Consider the following 26,740-nt stretch of genomic DNA (forward strand, 5'->3'; position numbering starts at 1 on the left):
TGTAATTTAATATTAAATAAATATATCAATATGAACACCAAACTATATTGTCTACAACAAATAAATAATGAAAACTTTTAAGATAATGGGTAATATAAACTTTGAAATAAAATATGCCAGTTGTCTCTTACTTATATAGTATCTCTCACTTATATCAGCAATTTAGAATGCAACCAATCATCTGATTTAGTTATGCAAATCCAGTATAAAAAGGCCTAAAAAAATTAAAAAATTATTTTTATATACTTTCAATGTATTAACTTTCCAATAGTATACATTTATTGTATACTGTTCCATTTGGTGATTAATATGACAAATTTTTAATCAATTGGTATTTTTCATAGCTAACAAACCTGAAGTCTTAACAATAGGATAATCTAACACCAGCTGGAAATCTGTTAAAAGACAATCAAAGATTGTAAAGCATGGAATCTGTGACATATGGCAACTAATGCATATACGAGGTGGAGGCTGCTCACCGACCACGTCTGAACCCCTGACACATTAGTCTTTCTTCCACCCCAGGATAAGAGAGGGGTGGCTAGAGGTGGGCAATCACTGTTAAGACCTCAGGATTGTTAGCTATGAAAAATACAAATTGATTACAAATTTGTAATTTTTTCATATGCGGAACAAACCTTCAGTCTTAACAATAGGATAGACTCATACTTGAAGGGAGGTACGAGTACCCTGAACTGACTGAGGGTTCAGCCCACCTGACCAGCCTTCTTAGAAGTTCAAGTTCTACAGAAAGGGGTTAGAACCCATAAGAGAATAGATATGCAAGTATATAGAAATTCAGCCCTCTGGGATTAAACACTGATACACGTCCAGATTCACTGCATCTATGGAAGACCAAGAAAACTCCATCTGTTTCTGTAACAACCATGTACACAACAAGGGGTTTGTCACCACTCCTCCCTCCCCTTCCTAGAGAGAGAGGTAAATGCTACTGAGAAGCAGATTTGTCTATTGTATAGAATACAAACCAAAAAAGCAAACTCACCTGTATCAGACCAGCTCCAGCATATGACATGTCTATTCTTCGACCCGCCTTTAGGATGCAGAAAGGTAAAAAGAGAAAGGAGACCAGCCAACTAACTCATTCTGTCTTCCAAACAATCATCTTAAGTAAGATACAAACTGACCCGCTAGGGGCACTGGATGAGCTACACAACTTGGGCAGCCGCCACTGGACCCAAGGAAAAAGTGTCCAAGGACCCGTAGGCAAAGTCCTTCAGGTAAAAGGAAGTAAAAGTGGTTTACCAAAGCCAGGAACTAGCATTCAAATTCTTCTTAAAAGCCAGAGAGGAATCCAATCTTCTGATGTACCTGTGAAAGAACTTGAAGTTGAGGAGTATGCCTGTTTAATCACCTCACAAAGCCAGATTGAAATGGTATTCTTGGACACTTCTTTCCTGGTTCGGCCTGGGCTAACAAAACGTCTACGACACCTATACCTTAGATGACGACAAGTCCTTTTTAGATAGCAGTGCAGAGCTCTGACTTGACAAAGCAATAACTCCTAAGGATCGTTGTTCATGAACTCATTGAAGGAGGGAACCTAAAATAAGGGAAATCTGTCATTATGCAACGAGGGATCTTGGGTCTTAGCCACGAATTCCAGGACAAATTTGAAGGTCACAGAACCCTAACATCTAGTGTGCTCAACATTATAACTCAGGCCATGAAGCTCTCCAACTCTCTTCCAGGAAGCTAAGGCCAACAGGAAAACTGTCTTTAGAGTCAGATCCGTCTGACGACTGACACAGCGGCTCAAATGGAGTTCGTGTGAGACTACTCAGTGTACCAGAGTAAGATCCCACGTTGGAGGCATGAGTTCTCTTGGTGACCAGGATTGCTCAAAAGTCCTGAACAACATTGAGATTTCCAAGATGAAGAGATGTCCACACCTTCAAGCATAGGACTAACCCCAAGGCAGCCCTGTAGCCTCTGACAGCAGACGGATAGACCTGTCTCGCTTGAGAAAGATCAGAAAATCTGCTATTTGCTGAACAGAAGCTCCGAGTGGAGAAACCCCATCCACAACACCAATCACAGCAGACAACCCACTTGCCCTGGTAAACTGCTGACAAAGACCTCCTGCAGTAGCCGGACATCTTACCTCCTGCCTTGCGAGAAAAGCCTCTCCCTCAGAGGAGATACTTGACAGTCTCCAGCCATGAAGAGATAGGGACCCTACTGGCTGGTGGAACCTCTCCACATGAGGTTGGCAAAGTTAGTTGTGCCAAGGGGGAATTTCTCTCGGAACTGCTGCTGACAGAAGAGACAGAAGGTCTGGGAACCAATCCGCATGGAGCCACAGAGGCACCACTTAGGTCATCCTGAGATTCCTGGAACTCATTACTCTGTTCAGGACCTCAAGGATCAGGCAGAACAGAAGGAAGGCATACACTCGCGATTGTCCCAAGGGTGCTGAAGAGCATCCTCCACCAAGGCAAAAGTATCCGGGAGCACCAAGAAGTAGACCTCCACCTTCCTGTTGAAGCGGGTGGCGAAGAGGTCTAACATGGGTGTTCCTGGTGAAGGACGATGAACTTACTCCACGGTGCCCTTGTCCAACATCTTTGTCACTTCCTCCCTGAGAGCTAAATGCTTCGGAGAGCCTTGAACATAAGTCAGGTTGAGGAGGGGACGATCCGAGAGAGGAGGAGGAAAGTTGAGAGGTAGTAGATATCCCACCCGAAGGACATCAATTACCCACTTCTCCTCTCCATGATATTGCCATTTGGCCCAGTGGCCCGCCAGGCATCACCCCACCTTTGACAATGGGTAGGAAATGGTGCCCTCTCTATTGACAACCCGCTCTGGCTTTTCTCCTATGCCCCTTTCCTGGCATGAAGAGTGGGACTAAAAGGGTTATTGCTGCTGCTTTGACTTTGATGAAGCTACAGGCTGAGGAGTCCTAACGAACACTGTCTGCTTGACAGGCGAGCCTTTGACATCAAGACTGCCTGCTGAACAAGCCTGTCTTTGGTATCAGCACAACGTCGGTCTGTCACATCTTCTAGCTGTGTCCTAGGGAAGAGAAGCTATGATTCCAGGAGGTCCCCATTTCGAAGAAAGACAAGGACTCAGACTCAGGGTCCACTGAACTTGTCACCTTCAACAGGGCTGCATCCCACCTAATCAGGAGCAGGTTGGCCCACAAATTAGCACTGAGATGGTCCAGGCAAGAAATGGCCTTAGTGCCAGACTGAAGCAACCCAATGAAGGAAGGCGAGCTCACGGAACCTCCTTCAAAATGACATGACAAGACATCACTTGAACCATGTTTGTCGAGTTGTACTGAATATGCTGCACAAGAGGGGGGGGGCTTAAACAAACTATTTGAACACATAGAGCTGTCCCATCCCAATACCAAAGCATTAACAAGCTGTAAAATTGACTGAACATGACCCAAACATGGGAGCTCAAATTATGCTCTGGCATCCTGTCTCGAGCTGAGCAAGGCCTCTACGCCCGTAGGGGTCGTAGAAGACAGAGTATGTGTTCCACCCACAAGATTACTGAACTCACTAATAAGATCGATAACCTCCGAGAAAGAAGACAGAAACTCGTGACTCTTCCCCTTCTCCGTATACGGCACAGGAGAACGATGACGTGATGAAGACAACCAAGAAAGATCCTCCTCCTTTCCTGTGGTTAATGGAGAACCATCCCTCGGAGTCCAGGCAACACCCCTTCCAACAGAAGGACTACCCTGCAAATAACAGAACACCTTTTGAGTGAGAACTTGTGTACAGTTGTGTAACGAACCTCATACACAGTTGTTCAATGAAGCATGTACTACACGGACTTGCGATGGAGCACGTACACAGCCATGAGATGGAGCATGTACACGGTCATGCAATGAACTACGTACGCGGACCTGCAATGGAACACATACAAGGCTATGTGATGAAGCATATACCTGGTCATTGCGTAGAAGCACATACACAGTCATGCAACAAAGGACATACCTGATCCTGAGATGTTGACTGATGCACAACAGAATGTCCTGGAGAAGGAGACCACACTTTATGTATGGAAGAAACACGATCCATGACTCTAGTGAATGACACATGTAGTAACTTCTCGGAGAATGAGAACAAGAGAGCCCAGGCCTCTTGACACAGGAGAAAGGCGGTCCTTCCCATCACGCAGAGGAGAGGAAGCCCTACTTCAATGGGAGACAAGTCTATGGCCAACCACACTCTCATGTCTGCGACCAACAACAGCCTCCTGTCTGACACTAGCATGTTCATGGGGATGATGAACAGGCAAAGCTGCAGGCTCTGGAGTTGAACTCCTGAGAGGTCCTGGATCAGTAACCTGAGAGGGGAGCACCTTCGACTTCTTAATCAGAGCCTTATCATCCTTATGACAAACTCGAACAGCTGAGGAGATGGAGAACTAGCCTGAAAACTCTGGTGAGAGGGAAAATCATCATGAGCTGGAGCACGTCCACGTATGTGAAAGGGAAGACATGTCTCTACTGGGAAGATGACGAAACACCTCCCTCACTCTTAGAAGAAGAAGCAACAAAGTTCTGTATCCTATTAACCTCTGACTTGAGAACGAGGGGGAGAAGGAACAGGTGATGGAGAAGGAACAGGTGATGGATAAGCAAAAGGAGCCCTGGGCCTATGACAATTCTTGCTAGAAACTCTGGAATATCTCTTGCTAAACACAGAGTCCTGCCTATCAACCATTGCTTGAAAGAACAGCTCTGAGGGTATGACAATCGACTGTGATGATGTCATTCACAAGGCTGGGAGTGACGTCACGTGACGTCACCGAGGCTGACGTCACAGGCTGGGAGGCTGCTGGAAGTGATGTTACAGCTACTGGGAGTGACATCACAGCATCCAGACTGTCAGCCTAAGTTGATGGCCTCACTGACAGCAAGATAAGGGGCAACCCAGGATACACCATAGTTGCAGATGGCATCCCACTAGGTGGCAGCACATGTGAGCCAAAGTATTGGAGACCATGAGGGGGATCACTGGGGAGCCAGAGTGGGAAGGCGAGCAGCCATGAAATGAGACAATAGGTCTCCCAAGGAGGCAGTGCCCAGAAGGCCTTGGGATGCCCACACAGCTGCCATCTTGAGCAAATCTGAATCTGAAAAAAAAGAGCAAGATGATGTAGACTCCTCCCTCCTTGGAGGATGATTACCTTCCGTGAGGGAAGAGGCAATGTCATACACCAAATCACACTGCACAACTGCCGATACTTCCAAAGATGAAACGATGGAAGAAAAGGAAGGAGACAGGGCATCAACGGACGGCATAGTAGAGGGAAAAGTTCTGGAAGAAGGGGAAACAGCGTTACCCACTTGGGAAGGCATGAATCCTTCCCAAGAAGGACAAGTAGCCATCCTACGTGACTTCCTCTTGTAGAAACTTTTCCACTGTTACACAGACCAAGAACGACATTGCGGGCAAGGGTTAGTGATGTTACAAAAATTGGAACAGCACCTACTACAAGTGGAATGGGGGTCAGTCAAAAAAGAAGCCAAAAACCCCAAAAAGGGAAAACTCTGGACTCCCGGACACAAGCACTGAGGGGTCCTAAACTTTGTGGCTGGATCCATAATAACACATAGCAGGCACACATACTCAAAATCACAAAGAAATCACGGGCTAAACAAAGAAACCAGCTTGGGATGGAGGAACGAAAAGCCAGCATCTACACTCCAAGGTGATTAAAGAAAGACTGATGCATCACGAGGTTCAAATGTGGTTGGTGACCAGCCTCCACATAGTATACACAGGAGTTGCCAGATGCCACAGATTCCTTGCATTACAATCTTTGATTGTTTTTAACCAGTTTCCAGCTGGCGCTAGAAGATTATCCTATTGTTAAGACCGAAGGTTTCTTCCACATATGAACAAAGTTAATTTGCCTGATACACCTTAGGTTATGCATCTCTAGGCTTACACAAAAACATACTGTATCTTGATGGTGGTTTTTATAAATTCATCTAAGAGTTTGACAGGGTTATCATTAAACAATATGTAAAAAAAGATTAAGTTATTTTACATTATATCTTTAAAACCAACTGCTATAACACTGAACCCTTACTGGACAGGTAAACATATTAATATGGAGCTCCTTAGGCCAGGTAAACTTTGAGGTCAGCCATTTACAAAAAAAACACATCAATGGAAAGAGGAAGATTAGCAAATGCACATGGTGAAAGAAGAAAAATTCTAAAAAATTTTCCCTACCTTCCACAAGAAGTTGAAAATTACTATTTACAACCCCTTGTGGGGCCTCTTGTACAACACAATCTTGTTTAATATTGTTTATCTACAGGATCAATCCGTCCACCACCCCAAACCTGTTATTACTACTCCTGAGGATCAATCCGTCCAGTAAGGGTTAATGTACTCAGTACTTCAGCAATTCATCTGATACAATATATAGAAGAATTAACTACACTTGAAACTGATTAACAGTTAAAAAATCAATGCAAATAAAATAGGCATTTTTTCTCTTAAGTTCTTTCATGTGCCATATATAAATCATATGTTACTGAATAAATGTATAAAATATTAAAATACTGTACAATGAAATATATAAGGACTCTTTAATATGGTAGAGAGTAAACACACAACCACAAATTCCTGTTTTATAGTCTATTTCATAAACTTTAGTAATGCATGATTGTTTTTATAATGCTAGGATTGATTATGTGGTAGCTACCCTAAGCTACCTTATATACATGAAAATGAAAAAAACCGGGCTACCAATTTATGGCAAAAAAATAAGTTAGACTAGCTAATGAAGGCACATATATTAGTATAACAAGGTTTATACAACAGGCATACTTTACTTCCAAAATAACAGTTCACTATTGCATGACTGTTTTGGTGCAAAATAAATTTTTCTTAAATACTCTACTCTTGGATAGCAAACATGAAATGAACTCTGTTAACCGCAGCCAATCAGCAAAACAAAAAATATATCCCTTAATTAGACCAGATGAGCAAGGTTTTTCTGTATTTTCATTAGTATGACCACAACCTACTTACTATAAGCATTAATAACACCACCACCACATACTTAACCCATTTACAAAACTGACCAAAGTGTAGAGAATTTGGAGAGACTGATATCAGCCATTTTCCTATATTTCTTAAAAGACTGAATATATCATGAATCGTGAAATTTAGGCTGCAAATCAGCCAGTCAGCAATCAAGAAAATGAAGAGAGTTGAAGTGGTTGGACAGCATGGTGGAAGAAAGGATGCAGAATGAAGATAAAGTAAAAAGACAAAAAGTGGGTGCAGCCCTATCTACAGCAGTCCACAGTTATCGGCGCGGGTTCCATTCTCGGCGGGACACCAATAACCAAAAATAACAATTTGTTGAAAATTGTATTTTTCCTAACTATACAAACCTGAGGTACTTTAACAATAGGAAGGTACTTAGCGGCAGCTTAACCGGTCGTAAGCTTCGAACAAGGGGGTTCGGTAGTTAACTACTCGTCCGGCAGTTGGCGGTCAGTCCGACTGCGAGGAGAGGAGTCACTTTGCTTTAGGCCCAGGAAACACAGAGTGAGGGGTGGCATGAGGTGGGACTATGTGTAAAGGACCTCAGGTTTGTATAGTTAGGAAAAATACAATTTTCGACAAATTGTTATTTGTTCCGATACGTATACAAACCCTCAGTCCTTTAACAATAGGAAGACTCACTTATTGGTGGGTGGATTCTGAGTCTATGAACAGACTGGTGTTCATCCTACCTTGGATCGCTCCCTGGTCGTAAGAGCAGAGGGAGGGATCCTAGCCTCTGCCCAGCTGATAGGGGTGTGCACCGCAGGATCAGTGGATAGACTTCTGGACCAAATTTATAAGAGGGAGGCAAGTGTACCTCTTATAAATAGCAAAAACACAAGAACTAGTTCCTACTTCAAGAGCCAAAATGAAGTCATGGGTTTCTCTCTTGTTGGCTTCCACTCCCCCCCCTTGCTTACCTGCATCTGCTTCCTGTTCAGCGTAGTGACGACCCCGGCCCTCTGCCCACAGGTAGAGGAGGAAGAACAAAGGAGGAAGAGAAGCCAGTCACACTCTCTATCACACGTCCATTCATGCAGTCACACAAGGATGCGATGCTGTTCTGTCTGCTCGGGTGCTGGGTAGACTACACAACTTGTTGAGCAGCCACCATGGATCCCAAGGAAAAAGTGTCCAAGGACATGTGGGTAATATCCCGTAAGGTAGAAGGAAGTGAAAGTGGTTTGGTTGGCCCAAACCCCTGCCTTCAGAACCTGCGCCACGGAGAAGTTCTTGCGGAACACAAGGGTTGGACCAATACCTCTGACTTCGTGAGCTCTCAGTCGAAGGGTACGGGTGTCGTCAATACCATCCGTGTCGTACGCCCTCCTGATCACCTCATGCAGCCAGAAAGAAAGAGTGTTCTTGGAAACTTCTTTCTTGGTAACCCCTGTGCTAACAAAGAGGCGTCGACACTCAGGCCTGAGGTGTCGAGTTCTCTTTAGGCAGCGCCGTAGCACCCTCACCGGACAAAGCAGCATCTCATCCGCATCATTATCGGTGAAGTCCTTCAAGGAGGGGATTGTGAAAGACTCAAACCGGTGTTCAGGGACTGAAGGATTCTGGACAAAATTGAGCGTCACGGATCCCCATCCCCTGGAATGCTTGACGTCGAAGAAAGACCATGAAGTTCCCCTACTCTTTTCACCGATGCCAGGGCCAGCAGGAAGAGGGTCTTGAGGGTCAGATCCCTGTCTGATGACTCTCGGAGTGGCTCGAAGGGTCTTCGAGTCAAACTCCTAAGGACGAGAGTCACATCCCACACCGGGGGCCTGAGTTCCCTAGGTGGGCAAGACGTCTCAAAGCTCTTCATTAGGAGGGAGATCTCGAAGGAGGAGGAGATATCCACTCCTCGAAGTTTAAGGACTAGGGCTAAGGCAGCTCTGTATCCTTTAACTGCGGAGACAGAGAGGAGCTTCTCTCGGCGAAGGAACACGAGGAAATCCGCTACCTGCTGAATAGTGGCTCTGAGAGGACACCAACCACAGAAGACGGACCACTTTCCCTGGTATACAGCTGCAGAGGACTGTCTGAGAAACCCAGCCATCTCTGTTGCTGTGCTGCGCGAAAAGCCTCTCGAACGCAAGAAATGGTGGATAACAGCCAGCCACGAAGACACAGGGACTCGACGGACTGGTGGTACCGTTCTACGTGTGGCTGGCACAGGAGGTTGTGCCAGGGAGGAATCTCTCTCGGTGCTCCGGCGAGAAGAGCCAGCAGGTCGGGGTACCAAACGGCTTGTGGCCATTTGGGCACCACCAGGATCATCCGAAGATTCGGGTTGATCAGCACCCTGCTGATCACCTTGCAAATCAGACAGAACGGGGGAAAGGCATATACGAAGGGATTGTCCCACGGGTGTTGAAGAGCGTCCTCTGCAGCTACCCATGGGTCCGGCACAACAGAGTAGAAAACCTGGAGTTTTCTGTTGTGCCAGGTGGTGAACAAGTCTACGACTCCATGCCCCCACAGGTTGAAGAGCCTTTCTGCCACTTCTGGGTGAAGGGCCCACTCGGTTCCTATCACCTGATCCCGACGGCTGAGCTTGTCGGCTACCACATTCCTCTTGCCTGGAATGTAGCAGGCTGACAGCTCTACCGAGTGTGCCACGGCCCACTCGTGCACCTGCAACGTCAACTGATGCAACGGGCAGGACACTAGGCCCCCCTGTTTGTTGACGTACGCCACTACTGTGGTATTGTCGCTCATCAACACCACTGAGTGTCTCACCAGACGATCTTGGAATTCTTGGAGAGCGAGGAATGCCGCCTTGAGCTCCAGAACGTTGATGTGAAGGTGCCTGTTGTGATGGTTCCACACATCCGTAGCCAGCAACTCCTCCAGGTGTGCGCCCCATCCCTCGGTCGATGCGTCTAAGAACAGCAACATCTCGGGGGGGGGGAGTGGGGAGTGCAAAGAGGCACTCCTCTTACGAGGTTCCTGTCATCCAGCCACCAGGCTAGGTACTGCGTCACCTCCTCCGTGAGGGACACGGGGAAGAAAGGTGGGTCTCTTGCCTGTAACCAACACTCCTTTAGTCTCCACTGAAGAGACCGCAGGTGAAGACGCCCGTGAGGGACTAGCTACTGAAGAGACGACAGGTGACCGATCACGACCTGCCACTGCTGAGCTGGCTGCTCCTGTAGGGACAGGAACCAAACTACTGCCTCCCTGAACCTGCTGATCCACGAATCTGCGGGGAAGACTCGCCCTGCTACAGTGTTGATCAGCATGCCCAGGTACTTCATACTCTGCTTGGACTCAAGATCTGACTTCTCGTAATTCACTATGATCCCCAGATCTCGGCAGAATTTGAGGAGTCGATCCCTGTCCTGTAGCAACTGTGAGCAGGAGCTCGCCAGGACCAGCCAATTGTCGAGATACCTCAGACGACATATCCCTACTGAGTGGGCCCAAGCCGACACCAGCGTGAAAACCAGTGGGGCAGTTGAGAGACTGAAACAAATTGCCCTGAATTGGTACACCGTCCCGTCGAGCATGAAGCGGAGGTACTTCCTGGGGGATTGATGGATGGGTATCTGGAAATACGCATCTTTCAGATCCACAGAAAGCATGAAGTCGTTCTCCCTGATGGGATCGAGCACTCCATCATGAACCGAGTCTGGCAAACGAATCGGTTCAAGGGAGAGAGATCTATCAGCGGGCGCCAGCCCCCCGAGGACTTTTCCACCAGGAAAAGTAGACTGTAGAAGCCCGGCGACTGATCCCATACGATCTCCACAGCACGTTTGCTCAGCATGGCTTCTACTTCCTGCCGAAGCGCCACGTCCTTGGCTGAACCAGGAACGTACGTCTGCTGATGGACCGGGTTGGAGGTGAGGGGTGGCCGAGACTCGAAGGGTAGTAAATATCCCTCCCGAAGGACGTTCACTATCCAGGTCTCCGCTCCGAAGCACTGCCATGTTGCCCAATGGCTCGCCAGGCACCCCCCTACTTCCGGCAGTAGGTGAGGGGGAACACTGTCCCTAGTGTTTCCCTCCTCTCTCTGACTTCTTCTTCCCAGTTCCTCCTCAAGAGAAGAAGGCCTGGGAGGAGGGCTGGTTACAGTCACTCCTCACCGAAGAAGTCGAAGGCAGAGACTTTCCTCTTGGCTTCGACGAGGCAATCGTCTTAGCCCCGGAGGAAGCGCTAGTTAAACTCTTGGGCTTAGCCGCAGTCGTTCGAGGTTGCCCAGCCACCTTCGAGACTGCCTGGTGGACTAAACGGTCACTCTAGTGCGCCGTTGTTCCACCGCAGCGTCCACCATCTCTCTGGGGAAGAGAGAGGAGGAACTCCGCACCGGTCCGTTGCGAAGACCCAAAGCCGCCTCTCGCCCAGCCGCCTTGGTGACTCAGGTGAGGACAGTGTCCCTACGCCTCAGCACCAGGTTGGCCCACAGGTTAGCCGTCTGGTGGGCCAGGTAGGAGATGGCCCTACCTCTAGACTGGCACAGTCTCATGAAAGCCAGGTCCCCTTCAGGAGTGATGTTTCCCAAGGAGGCCGCGGCTTTAGACACCGTGAGGGACCACAGGTCTATTCATGAGACTGCTTGGAATGCTGCCATAGCGGTAGTTTCCAAGGCAAGTGCCTCTTGCTGCGAGAATCAGAGGTTCTCTGACAGGAGCTGCTGCAGAGACACCCCTGGAGTTAGCCTAGCTAATTCTGGGTTAATTTGTTTGGGCGGCAGAGGGTCCTCCGAAGGCACGTAGAAGCGCCTCTGTCGCAGTAGAGGTGGGGGAAGGAGCTTGGTCAACCTGCCGGACCGAAGCGAACCCTCCTGTCCGGAGATGAGAGCGTCCACCTGGCTAAGCACACTGTCGGCCAAGGCTGATCGCGGCAGACCCACCGTCGTCCTGGGTTCCTTTTTGGGCCCCCAGAACGACTCCAAACCCGATGTAGGCTCGGAGGGTGGGAGCGGCGATCCTTCCCCGAGGTCGTTGTGCTGACGGATCAGCGCAATAACCTCTGCGAACGACCTCTGGATCTCAGGAGTGACCGCGTCCTGCACAGACGGGCCGTCAAGCCTCTCCAGCGAGAACGCCTCCCGAGACCCTCCTCCTTCCAGAGGAGGAACCGCAACAGACCCCTCATGATCTCCTCCTGCCACTTGCTGTGTATGATCTGGTCAGTCCTAGGACCGTGCCAGGTTCGTAGGGCATCGCGAGGAGCGCACCCCTTGCGATCACTCCTGGTCGCCTCGCTCTTCCCGGTGTAGCCCGAGGAAGTTGAAGGGATAGGAGAGGTAGACCTGACGCTCCCCCCTCGCCCAGGCAGAACCGGTGTGCTGGGGGGGCTGCAGGCGATCGCCTACCCGCGGTGGCGATCGAGCGGTTCTCACAGGGAGAGCGGCTGGACCGAGAACAGCAGCGACGGTCCCGAGCGTCAGGAGAGCTACTGCTGGTCCCCCTCTCTGCCCAGTCCCGGTAGGAGCAGCGGTCAGGGGAGCGGCAGAGTATGCTGTTGCGGTGGGAGCGAGGCCTGTCTTCAAGGCGCGTCATGCCGCTTGGACCAGCCGAGGCTGGTCCAGGCGACCGAGGGGACCGCTTCCTCACCTCAGCCTGCAACTGGTCTGGGACCGTCGCGTCAACCCTGGGTACCGGCGGATCACTGCGAGAGTGATCACCGGTCTGGTAGGAGTCGCCTGGACGACTCCCGCCAGTCTTCCGCTCCGTGCCTGGATCCTGGCGTCGGGCAGACTCGGATGCCTGGGTCTTGGCTGCACGGTCACCCGCAGGTGACCGTACACTCAGTACATCTCGCGAGCAAGAGGCCGAGACGGTACCCGGTGCCGAGGCAGAACCTCTGGTGCCAGGCGAGGAGGTACCGGTGTTAGCCGGCACTCCTCCGGTCCCCGTCTTCTTCTTCCTTGCGGAAGGAGAGACGGGCCCTGTTCCTGAAGGAACAGGAGGACCAGTGGAAGTCCCAACCATTCCACCAGAGTGGGACGGACCCTTAGAAGTCTCAGGGCGAGCCTTCTGGGGGGGGGGGGGGGGGGGGGGGGGGGGGGGGGGGGGGGGGGGGGGGGGGGGGGGGGGGGGCAACCTTCTTCTTCTTTGGCTGTGGGGCCTTAGAAGATGAAGGGGAAGCGGCGGCAGACGACGACGACAAAGAAGACGACAACGACACTTTCCTCCTCTTCTTCTTCTTCGTCAGCTTCCTCAGGACCACTGCCAGGTCTGCCATCCAGGACAGAGCCTGGGCAGTTGCCGAAGCAACAGGGCCCGACTGTACCTGTCCAGAAGGACCTGGGGTGGGAGCAGCAACACCACGGGCAGGAACAACGGCGGCAGGAACTGGTACTGGAACTGGAGCGGCAGGCAAGTCAGGAACAGGAGGCAGGGCAGGAAGCAGCAGCATCCTCTGTACTGGAGGCAGGTCCAGGGGAGAGCTCTTGGGACACCTGAAGTCAGTGGCTGGAGCAAGAGCGGCAAACCCAGGCGGCGGCAACAAGGCAAACCTCTTCACCTCCAGCAGTGGCGCCTGCACAACAGCTGTCAGGGTAACCATGGCTACATGCTGGGTGTACACCAGGTGAGGCGGAGCAGCGCAGCCAGGCGTGGACACAGTCATGGTTGTCGTGGTGGTCGGGCCCTGAGTTACAGGCATGGTCCCTCTCGCTAGATGACTCAGCAGCCCCTGCACATTCGGTGTCCCCTGGAGCCCCAGCAAGTACCAGGCCCGGTCGAGATCGTTTTCTGTGGCAAGCAAGTCTGAGGAAGGAAACAGAGACGGGTTAGTAAGAGGGGGGTCTCTCCTCACCCGGGGGGGGGGACAGATCCCACCCTGAGCGAACAGACGATCCCGAATACAACTGGATATCGGGGTACCTAGCCCCCTCCTCCGCGCTCGACTGATCGAGAGAGGAGGAGCGAGATATCCCGCCCCCCCAAAAGGGGAAGGAGCCATACGAGGGAGCTGCGATGGAGGGAGAAAAGAAGACGTGTCTGTAACCAAAGGAGTAATGGGAGAACCCTCCAATGACTCCTTGGCCGGCTTACGTGGCTTCTTCCTCCCCCCATAGCGCTCCCACTGCTCCCCCGACCAAACAACACATAAATCACATGGCTCGGTGCAAGAGCATTCTCGCCCTCGACACCGAGTACAAAGTTCATGATGATCAACCTCTACAGAGGACCGAAAGGCCCCACACTTACGGCACTCTACACCAGGGCACAATCTGCGGCTGATGGGGGGCGAGGGGGGTCTCTCCAGGTCTCGGGATTCCAATTATCACTTACAAAAATCACTGAGTATGATATACAAAAAACAGCTACATACTTACGCAGGCTTTGTACATTCACACTGAGTAATAGAAAAAGAGAAACAGCCTTCACGAAGTGAAGAAAACCATACGACTGAAGCGGGCAGAGAGGCGAGCAGCACGTCCATCCACCAACCCAGCCGAAAGCAAAGTGACTCCTCTCCTCGCAGTCAGACTGACCGCCAACTGCCGGACAAGTAGTTAACTACCAAACCCCCTTGTTCGAAGCTTACGACCAGTTCAGCTGCCGCTAAGTACCTTCCTATTGTTAAAGGATCAAGGGTTTGTATACGTATCGGAACAAATTGCCATTAGCCGAAACTTAGTGATTTCTTAATTTATGGTGCTTATGGTGCCAATAACCGGTTAATGGCATCTCTGTTAGTTATGTTATGGCGCCATAACACCATAAATCACTGATTTTATGATACTGGACAAGCCCCATAAAACCAGATCGCCTTTAAACAGAGTCCGCCTATAAGCAGGGACTGCCTGTATATATATATATAATAAATGAAATATATATTATGCGTATATATATCTATGTAAATAAATTCCTCCGTTAAAACAGGATGTCTCTAGTATAAAAGGCCCATTAAAACACTGGTTTTAAGCTAAGGACTATATTTTGGCAGACTAACTTCCACCCTTAGCAAGTAATAAATGACAGAAGTTACATTGTCGATATATATAGTGGGAGATATGCCCTTAGGTGATGCCTCGGGTCAGTGCTAAGCCAACGTTGGTTCTGTTAATTGTCTTAATCTGCTTCATCTTTGCCTTAAGGAAGATATTGTCTACATGGTCAGAGTCCAGGCCCCATAGGAAAGGTTGATCCTATTATCTTATTGTTTTATTAGTGAAGATTCTACCATCCGACGTGTGCAATTGACAGCTGCTCTTGTATAAAATTCGGGATGAGCTCCAATCCATTGTATGGTTCGTGTTATTTATAAGATGGAAAATTGGCGAACTATGTTCTCCATATCTAACTGAGCGATATATTGAGTTAATCTTTCCGAGAGAGATTTTCCTGTGAATCCATAGTATGACTTGTCACAATCCCTACAAGGGATTTCATAAACGCCTACATCTTTAGAAACTGGTTTCTGCTGAATGTTAAGGATTTCCCCAATATATTCGGTAAAGTGAAGATTAGATGGTTCGGGTGGCCGAAGGTTTTTGTGATCTCTTGCAAATTATCTACGTGATTGATTATGATTTTGTTTGTGTATTTTTCATTTTCTTTATTTTCTGTGCTTTAGTAAAATTGCTCTTTGCTTTATGTATGGCTTTTTCTATTATGTGCTTGGGGCATTTTAATAACGTAAGTTGATTTCTGATTGTTTCAAGTTCTTTGTTAAGAAAACCTGGGGAGCATATTCTCAGGGCTCTGAAAAATAAGTTACTTGCTATGCAGAGTTTAACTGAAATGTCGTGATAGCTGTAAAAATGTATGTATGAAAGTAAGAATGTTGCTTTCCTGAAGACAGTGAATTTGTAATTGTTATCAGTTCTGATGATTGACATCTAAAAAGGGGATTTGGTTATTGTTTTCCCATTCTACTTTAAATTTTATGCTCTAGATCAAATATTTTAATTTTTATAGAAAGACATCAGAGATGTCGTCCAAATAACGAAGCCAAATCATATCTGCAGATTTGATAGGATTTATAATTACTGTTTAAAAATACTCCATATATAAGTTTGCTAACACACGGCTGAATGGACTCTCCATACTGCAACTGAATTTTTTATGGTAAAAGTTATCACCAAAGGAAAAGATGTTATTAGTGATGCAGAGCTCTAAAAGTTGCATTATTTTATTCAATGCTATGGGGAAGTGGTCATCAAATGGCTCTAGTTTATTTTAGAGGAACGTTAATACATCTTTTACAGGTACTTTTGTGAAAAGGGAGTTTACGTCTAGGCTGAGAAGTTTTACATAATGTAGAGGGATATTAGCCAACCTAAATGTGTTGCAAGTCTTCTGTATGCTTTATATGTCTGGGGAAAAAAGTTCCTAAAAAAGGGAATAGTATCTCAGCTAACCATTTTGAAGTTCTATAGTTAAAAGCTCCAGCACATGAGATTATGGGATGGAAGGGAATGTTATCTTTGTGAGTTTTGGGGAGGCCATAAATATAAGGAAATTTGTGATTGATTGCTTTAAATTTTTCCAAAATTTCTAAATTTTCTTACTTTTACTGATATTTCTGATTTTTCTGAAAAAAAATCTATTGGGACGTTATGGCTCGGGTTTTTTTTATATTTCTTATAGGTAGTGGTATCATTTAAAAGTTCACTGACCTTTTCTAGGTAGAAATTCTTGTCCATTAGCACAATTTTACCGTCTTTATCTGGACAAGAGTTTCTACCAAGAAAAGATCAGTGAACTTTTAAATGATACAACTAATTATGAGAAATTAACAGAAAAAAACCTGGGCCATAATGTCCCAATAGATTTCTTCAGAAAAATTCACTGTCTTCAGGAAAGTGACATTCTCACTTTCATACATACATCTTTACAGCTATCACGACATTTCAGTTAAACTCGGCGTACCAAGTAACTTATTTCTTAGAGCCCTGAGAATTTGCTCACCAGATTTTCTTAACAAAGAACTTGTAAAATCAAGAAATAACTCATCTTGTTAAAATAACCCAAGCACATAATAGAAAAAGCCATACATAAAGCAAAGAGCATTTTTTCATAAAACAACAGAAAAAAGGAAAATTAAAAATACTACACAAGCAAAATCATAATCAATTACATAGATAATTTACAAGAAATCACACAAACCTTAGGCCCCCCTACCCTTTCATCTTCACTTATCCGAAAACATTGGGGAAATCCTTAATTAACATTCAGCAGAAACCAGTTTCTACAGATGTAGGCATTTATGAAATCCCTTGTAGGGATTGTGATAAGTCATACTATGGATTCACAGGAAAATCCCTCTCGGAAAGATTAACTCAACATGAACAATCAGTTAGATATGGACAACATAGTTCGCCAATTTTCCATCATATAAATAACACTAACCATACCATGGATTGGAACACCACCCCGTGGTAGGGGTGTAAGAATATGTACTACCATCGTAGGTCCTGCATGTCATAAAAGGAGACTAAAAGGACAGCTGCTGCCTTGCAGTCTTGATTTTTTACTACAAGGCTAGGCCCACAACCAATAACTGTGCAAACTCCTCCCTTGCTGTCTTACTTTTTAGTCAAAGGCGAGGCCCACCGCCAATAACTGTGGTTAATGACAGCAAGGGCATGCAGTTGTAAAATCCACTTTGTCAAACAATAAACCATGCCTGATGTTGTAAGGAAAGGCGCATCAGGCAAGCGACCCCTAAGTGTAGGGATAACGGTGAGAAAGAAGAATACCACGGATTGGAACTCATCCCATTTTTTAAACAAGAAAGCTGTCGATATAAATGTCAGATTGTAGAATCTTCACTGATAAAACAATAAGATAATAGGATCAACCTTTCTATTGAAGTCTGGGACTCTGACCATATATACAATATCTTCCTTAAGGCAACAATGAAGCGGATTAAGACAGATTAACAGAAACAATGTTGGCTTAGCGCTGACCCCAGGCATCACCTAAGGGCATATCTCCCACTACATATTTCACTAATATAACTCCTGTCATTCACTGCTTGATAAGGGTAGAGGTTAGTCCACTGAAATATAGTCCTTAACTTCAAACCAGAGTGTTTTAATGGCCATCTTAGACTTAAGACGTATCCTGTTTTAACAAAACCAGAGTGTTTTAATGGCCATCTTAGACTTAAGACGTATCCTGTTTTAACAGAGACGTATCCTGTTTTAACAGAAGAATTTATTTACATATATATATGTAATGAACTTGAATTACCAAGTAACATGGAAAATTCCAAGATAAAATTAAGCACATTCATGCAAATACATTGGCAGTAAGCCTTCCCCCATTTCAAGAAAAATAAGTTTTTCATAAAGTAATACCATTATTCAAGTAAGACCATCACAACATGATTTAACAGATTTCAGACCTAAAAACCATCTGTAATCCCACTTTCCAACCAAGCAATGTATACTGGAAGTTCTGAACAACGTCCTAGAACTAAAACAACGAATTAACATTAAACTACTTAAAAGTTAACAGAATTACCACTAAAATTCTCTTTCATACCTGGGTAGGGATGGAGTCGTACAAGTTCTGAAGTAAGGCAATACTTTGGTTGGTCCCGCACTGGTGAAATGTCTAGCTTTAGCAAACCCGGCAGACATTTTTTCTTCAGCTGATTTGAAGGACGCTTAAGGTCTGCCAGGAACTTGTACAAATCATCATCTTTTAGCTTGTCTCCTTCCTGTTGAAAAATTACATACAGTGAAGACATGCAACAAGAAAATACCTAAAATACTTGCTTCATTAAATTAAATAAATAACTGTACTTTGCACAGCACATAACTTAGTTGATGGGAAAAGAGACCCACAAGGATACCGAGTACTATATAACTTATTTACTTGTAAATATTTACATAGTATTAACACTCAAGTACTTTCAGGCCCTAGCTGTGGCCCTTTCTCAAGAGATGTGTAGGTGGCCAGACTGGGTTAAGGCCCAGCAAGTCTTCTGGAACTTCTTGTTGAGCTGTCACTTATGTCATGGCTGATCCTGAGGGGATTAACAGCTCTCAAGAGAATGGAAACCAGGACAGCCATCACAAAAATGACAGCTCAACAAGAAGTTCCAGAAGACTGCTTGGCCTTAACCCAGTCTGACAACCTACATATCTCTTGAAAAAGGGCCAAAGCTAGGGCCTGAAAGTACTTGAGTGTTAATACAATGTAAATACTTACAAGTAAACAAATTATACTCAGTATTCTTGTGGGTGTCTTTTCCCATCTTCAGAAGAAAACTGAAAGAAGTTTTAGTTCAGTACATAACAGTGTTTGCATTGTACGTACTAGCTATGTATCTCACTAAACTGTAGTTAATTTATTTGATGATAATACATTAATCTCTCTTTTCTCTATACTTCCCACATCCACGCTGCACCAAACACTTTTTTTAGTGTCGACAGGCATATGCAGTTAACTGCATTAAGTGCATTGATGGCACCACTACCTACAAAGCAGCAGAAAACAGCTTACCTCCTCATCAAGCAGTTATGGAGTTCCAAATATGACCCCTCAAGAACATTCTGCACTTGAAGGACGGGCTGTGAACATTGTTCAATTCAAGAAATTGAAAAGCACACCAGTGCATATAGTATGTTGTTTCTCTTTAGAATATACTAGCATTAGTGTTGTGAGGATTAGGTTCCAAATTTTTTTTAGATGGGAATCAACTGCTATGAATGGTGTCTAGCAATGTCCACTTGAAGTGTTTTACAAATTTCAATACAGCATTAATGTTTTTCTACACCACCAATACAGTAATGCAAAATTGTCATGTTACATTTGCCATCCAGCACTCAAAACTACTCACTTATCTTTTACAATAAAGTGTACTATAACTGAAAGTAAATTATCCACTCTAGTAATTCTATCATTGCTGTCTGTAACTTATTATTGTCCCTCAACCAGTACCATAAGTGTGCATTGGTTTTTGCTTTAACACACACTTGTGGTAAGTACAGTGAAAAATAAAGTCCTGCTGGAATAAAATTTCACTACATTACAGTACATATGTAAAAATTTAAGATTGCTGCACCTCCCTTCACAACTTATACCAGCTGCAGTTTGGCATTACACAGTAAAGTTATATCATTGTTAATGTAATGCACAACTCTAAATTTTAAGCTTAGAAATATAATTTTATGCACTTACCCGTATGCACCCTTTGTGTACAAGATTTTTTTTAGACAACTGCCATACAAGAAAGCAAAGTTGTGTGGGCTATTGGGATCAGAATTTGTTTACTATACAGCACAGCCTAGTAATGTGTTCTGAGTTACTGGAAGTGAAAAACATAAGGTGTTGTACTATTGTTACAAGTCTGATGCAAAAAAGACAACCTGGCTATAAGTTTCCACTTACGTAAAATGTGCTGAAGTGTTGTATCATGGCATTACTGATTTACATTTTTTAAACAATAACCAAACAAGTGCTGAAAGACACTTGTTACATCATGGACTATGATGTGAAAATGAGGTTTACTTATGTAAAAGTACAGTGATTTTCATGTTAGTATGAAAGAGAAAAAGGGTATTGTATGAATAATACACACTTGGGAAAATGCACTATTGCTTCATAGTCTCCACATCATACAATACGGTGAAATGTAAAGTAAAATATATTGGTTCCCTGTATGTTTTATTATCAATGAATGTAAGGTAAAGTACAATAGAATAAAGTACTACAGTAATTCCTGCAATATCCATTGGAAAAATTCTACAAGCTCTATTGAGTAGTTTTTCATTTGCTTAGCAGTTGAAGCAAGGATGTTAGGGTGCACTAAATACACAGACACACACATACTCTCTCTATCTCTCTCTCTCTTCAAAAGGGTTACCAGGGTCATCTTCAGAGTTCAGAGGTTGGAAGAGAAAGACAAAAGAAGGGAGAGTATGGCAGCCTCTGTATGACATCAAACTCTGATGAAGCCAAAGGCCATTAAGCCTTTTGGGAATAATGGCTAGTTTTCTTCATCACAAACCCATTACTTACAGCAACCCAAATTGCATGAGAAAAATGTTTTCTTTTGCCAACTCCATCACTGTTCTCCTGGAACTGGACTTACTTCATTTGCCCTCCCTCCAAAATTGACTCAAGCTATTTGTGATTAGTAATAGGTTTGTAATGACAAAGCTTTCACCACATCTTATATTTCCTCTTCAGGTGGAGGATTAGCACAAACGAATGAGAGTACATAATGTCATCTTGTAACCAATGGAGCTAGCTGAAACATGCTCTAAGGGGATCCATCTACTTTACAAACTGGTGTCGTGAAGCATTCTACAGGAATATGGTTATTCAAAATTAATAGGTTTGTATAAAAGTGTGATTGTTTAGAAAAAAATTATTTATAAAATATTAATTAATAATGGTTCCCAAATAAGTCATTATTAAGTCTGTCAAATTACTTCAAATTCAAAATATGCTTACAACTAGAACAAATAGGGAATCAGAATGATGTTCAGGTTAGCATACTCCTAGTTTTCACTTTAAAAAACATATTATAAATCATAAGTTCTGGACTAGAAATAAAAGAAAACTCTACCTGTTTGAAAAATGATGAAACAGTAAGTGTGACTGGCCGAAATGAGTCTAGACAAGCTCCAAATTCTTCGGGGGACCAACTGCGTCTCTTTTCACTGAAACTTCTCCTTTCTAAGCTCCCCCTACGAGTTAATGAGCCTGATCCACTCTTCCTCTTCAGTTCATCATAACTTGATGAACTCTGCTTGCGATCTTTGAGGAAAAATTAATCAATTAAAAACAAACCACAAAATAAATATTAAATACTCTTTAGCACAGACATCTTAACAAAGTAAAATTCAAAATTTCTCTAGAAAATAATGAAACTAAAAGGTTTAAACACATTAACATAATTTGTTGGCACAATCTTCACAGCAAGTTTTGTGGTACAGTATATACTCGCATATTATGCGACTTTTGAAACCTAATTTTAAAGCTAATTTTAAAGGGGTCGTATCATACACGCGGTATAAAATTAGCGTACCGTCTATGCTTTCCCAAATCGGCAGATCGCGAGTTACTACCGGAGGAAAACAGTAGATATTTTAAAAAGTTATGCTTTACTTGTACTTCACTATATCCAATAATATTGTATGCATTCTCATATTACTATTGTATTTTAAAATACAAAAGAGCGATCGTGCGCCATTTGCATTATTTTGGTTTATACAACATGTTTAACTGTTCTAGACTAACCATCTATAATTTCCAAATCAGTTGATTAAGGCACAACACCGAAGGATTTTTTACTTTTTGTTTTACTCAGTAAAAGAAACATTTGTTACTTGAACTATTATTTTCATTTTAGGATACGCAGGTAAGTGAAAATTTATTAAAGTAAAAAAAAATGCATAAAATTAATAAACTAAAATCCTCCAAAGTCGCTCTCCGTGTCCGTATCATTAAATACTGCTCTGAATTCTTTGCCATCAAGGCAGTCATCATATTCGTCATCTTCCAGATCTTTGATCATTTCATCCTCATCTCCTGCATCTTCGTATAAGACATCATCAATTCATATGGAAGGTATAGTCTTGTCACCGTGGCGAGCTCTCTGGCGTGGCTTTTAAAGATCTGCCCTTATCCTAATTTTACAAAAACAACAACTGCCCGTGTGACAGACCTTTGAATGTCCTTGAGACAAACCCCGAGGCTATAATTATAAGATTATAACGGGTTTTCATTCCCAGGTACTTAAATCTCCTTCCTATTCGGCCTCTCTCTCTCTCTCCTAAATCTTACAGCTGTCCGAGCGAGAGCTTTTTTTATGGGACAACATAGGCCCGCATTTCGCATTTTCCATACCTATTTATTTTGTATACGATTGCCCTTTCTCAGCTGTGAAGTTGATGTCTATCTATGGCTGTGAGATGACCAGGAATAACTTGTAAGTCGGTGTCAAAGTCCCTCCACACTGAAGTCAGGCCAAAACTTTGCCATATCGCATTCAAGCATTATTCAGTCATTGTTTCCTATCTATTATTTTCTCAGAGAGAGAGAGAGAGAGAGAGAGAGAGAGAGAGAGAGAGAGAGAGAGAGAGAGAGAGAGAGAGAGAGAGAGAGAGAGTCTGTCTGTATACGATTGTTTATTTTCTCACTGGTCAAACTTACTTTTATGCTTTATTTCATATTTCCTTGCTCACCAATTTATTCTATACCTACGATATTAAGAAATCAAGATATGTGTAGAAGGGAGAACTGCCTCCAGACTGTACAGTCAGTATGGATTTAAACGCACGTGGAACTGGTTGAAATATTCGCAACAGCACCAAAATGAGATGCCCTGTTGATAGAAAATCTGACTTCATTTCTTGTTATTGCATAAAAAAACTTTATCAATCGTGAACCTACGTAATTTATTTAGAATTCTGCGCAACGGAAAAGATAATACGTATTTGATATCTGTAATGGGATAAAAGGTTTTATCTCTGTTGTTGTTATAAATTTGGCGAGGTATGCGATCAAACGTGGGTGGACCAAAACAGCCCAGCAAGAGAGCTCCGCTCATTTTGTAAATACTATTGTTTGGCGTGCTAGGCTTACCCGATTCATTTGGGTGCGCGCTGCAGCTGCTGCTACTGCTACTAAAATAATCGCATTTTTCTTACTAATCCCAAGAGTTGACCATGGAAAATCCCAAGATTAACCAAAAATCCCAAGATAATAAAATAATTGACCTATGCCAAGCTTTGGAGTCCTAAATATTTACTCTATCTATCAGGAAAAGATACTGATAAATTGAATTGACGGTATCTTTCCTTAGAGAGAGAGAGAGAGAGAGAGAGAGAGAGAGAGAGAGAGAGAGAGAGAGAGAGAGAGAGAGAGAGAGAGAGAGAGAGAGAGAGTATTCTTCATGTAATCAGTAAAATACACTAATAAAAATGACAATTTGTCGAAAATTGCATTTTTCCTAACTATACAAACCTGAGGTCCTTTAACAATAGGAAGGTAACTAGCGGCAGCTGGGACGGTCGTAAGCTTCGAACAAGGGGAGAACGGTAGTTAACTGCTTGTCCGATCGTGCGCGCAGCGGTGAAGAATCACTTTTGCTTTAGGCCCATGCAAAAAGTTGCAGAGTGAGGGGTGGTATGAGGTGGGACTATATGTAAAGGACCTCAGGTTTGTATAGTTAGGAAAAATGCAATTTTCGACAAATTGTCATTTGTTCCGATACGTAATACAAACCCTCGGTCCTTTAACAATAGGAAGACTCACTTCTTGGTGGGTGGAATCTGAGTCTTTTTGGTGAACAGACTGGTGTTCGTCCAACCTTGGAATGCCTCCCTGGTCGTAAGAGCAAGGAAGGGATCCAAACCTCTGTCCGATTGATCGGAGTGTGCACCGCAGGATCAATGGTCAGACCTCTGAGCCAAGTACTAAGAGAGAGGCAAGCGTATCTCGTTGTACCAGCAAGTAAGAACTTGCTCCTTTACAAGAGCAAACATAAAGTTATGGGTTTGTCTCAAGTAGGCATCCACTCCTTCCCCCTTGTTGGAGGGAGTTGAGGATATTTGCTTCTATCCCTAACTAAAGGGATAGATTGGGGCTCGGTCGAGTAGCTTACCTGCATCGGAATTCCTTCCCAGTATGGTGACGACCGTGACCCTCTGCCCACAGGTAGAGAGAGAGAAAGATGGAGAAGAGAAGCCAGTCGCACTCTCATTCACCCATTCATTCCTACAGTCACACCAGGAATCGATGCTGTTCTGCCTGCTCGGGTGCTGGGTAAGCTTACACAACGTGTTGAGCAGCCACCACAGGTCCCAAGGAAAAAGTATCCAAGGACTTGTGGGCAATATCCCGAAGGTTAGAAGGACGTGAAGGTAGTCCTGGTTGGCACCCAGACACCTGCCTTCAGGACCTGCGCCACGGAGAAGTTCTTACGGAACGCCAAAGAGGGTCCAATACCTCTGACTTCGTGGGCTCTCGGTCGGAGCGTACGGATGTCGTCACTACCATCAGCCTCGTACGCCCTCCTGATCACCTCACGCAGCCAGAAAGAAAGTGTGTTCTTGGATACTTCTTTCTTGGTAACCCCAGTGCTAACGAAGAGGCGTCGACACTCAGGCCTGAGGTGTCGAGTTGTTTTCTTCAGATAGCGCCGTAGCGCCCTCACAGGACAAAGCAGCATCTCATCCGTATCGTTGTCGGTGAAATCCATTAGGGAGGGGATCGTGAAAGACTCGAACCTGTCGTCAGGGATCGACGGATTCTGAGTCTTAGCTACGAAATTCGGGACGAAATCGAGCGTCACAGATCCCCAGCCCCTGGTATGTTTAACATTGAAGGACAGACCATGAAGTTCCCCTACTCTCTTCGCCGATGCCAGGGCCAGCAAGAAGAGGGTCTTGAGGGTCAGATCCCTGTCTGACAACTCTCGGAGTGGCTTGAATGGTCTTCGAGTCAGACTCCTAAGGACGAGAGTCACATCCCACTCAGGGGGCCTGAGTTCCCTGGGTGGGCAAGACCTTTCGAAGCTCCTCATGAGCAAGGAGATCTCGAACGAGTTCGAGATGTCCAGTCCCCTCTCTTTTTAGACAAGGGCCAGGGCGGCTCTATATCCTTTAAGGTGGGTACTGAGAGGAGCTTATCTCGGCGAAGAAACACGAGGAAATCCGCTACCTGCTGAAGAGTGGCTCTGAGAGGAGATAGACCCCGTCTACGACACCAACCACAGAAGACGGCCCACTTCCCCTGGTACACAGCTGCAGAGGACTGTCGGATGTGTCCAGCCATCTCTGTTGCTGCGCTGCGAGAAAAGCCTCTCGTTCGCAAGAGATGGTGGATAACAGCCAGCTGTGAAGTTGTACACGGGACTGGCCCTGCCCGGTGGTTACCAGCTCTACGTGGTGGGCTGGGATAGAAGGTTGTGCCAGTGGGGCATCTCTCTCGGTTCTTCCGCAAGAAGAGCCAGCAGGTCCGGATACCAAACGGCTTGAGGTCGTTTGGGAGCCACCAGGATCATCCTGAGATTGGGAGTGACCAGCGCTCGGCTGATCACTTTCCGAATCAGACAAAGGGAGGAAAGGCGTAAACGAAGAGGTTGTCCCAGGGGTGTTGAAGAGCGTCCTCTGCAGCTTGCCCATGGGTCCGGCACGGCCGAACGAAAAACTTGAAGTTTTTTGTTTGTTGTCGCCGGGTGGCGAACAGGTCTATGACCGGACGCCCCCACAGGTTGAAGAGCCTTTCCGCCACTTCTGGGTGAGGGACCACTCGGGGTCCCTATCACTGATCCCGACGGCTGAGCTTGTCTGCTACTACATTCCTCTTGCCTGGAATGTAGCGTGCTGACAGCTCTATTGAGTGAGCCGTGGCCCACTCGTGCACCTGCACGGTCAACTGGTGTTGCGGGAGAGACACTAGGCCCCCCTGCTTGTTGACGTATGCCACTACTGTGGTGTTGTCGCACATCAACACCACCGAGTGTCCCACCAAGCGGTCCTGGAACTCTTGGAGAGCGTGAAACGCCGCCTTGAGTTCCAGGACATTGATGTGAAGGTGCTTGTCGTGATGTTCCCACACACCTGCAGCCAGCAACTCCTCCAGGTGTGCGCCCCATCCCTCGGTCGATGCGTCTGAAACAGCAGTATCTCCGGGGGGGGAGTGACGTAGAGGCACTCCTCTTAAGATGGTTCCTGTCGTCGAGCCACCAGGCTAGGTCCTGCCTCACCTTCTCCGTGATGGACACGGGAAGTAAGGTGGATCCTTTTACCT

General features: G+C 45.4%; 1 protein-coding gene across 1 annotated transcript in view; it reads right to left on the bottom strand.

Moving 5' to 3' along the window:
- The window catches only part of LOC135219591 (dedicator of cytokinesis protein 7-like), a 492,066-nt gene that overhangs the window by 422,821 nt on the left and 42,505 nt on the right, over positions 1-26,740 (bottom strand). The window contains 2 exon segments of the mRNA XM_064256479.1: positions 18,512-18,689; positions 21,549-21,739. Of these exon segments, the coding sequence (XP_064112549.1) occupies positions 18,512-18,689; positions 21,549-21,739 (369 nt within the window).

This window comes from Macrobrachium nipponense, chromosome 1 (assembly GCF_015104395.2).
Source record: "Macrobrachium nipponense isolate FS-2020 chromosome 1, ASM1510439v2, whole genome shotgun sequence".
NCBI classification, from domain to species: domain Eukaryota; kingdom Metazoa; phylum Arthropoda; class Malacostraca; order Decapoda; family Palaemonidae; genus Macrobrachium; species Macrobrachium nipponense.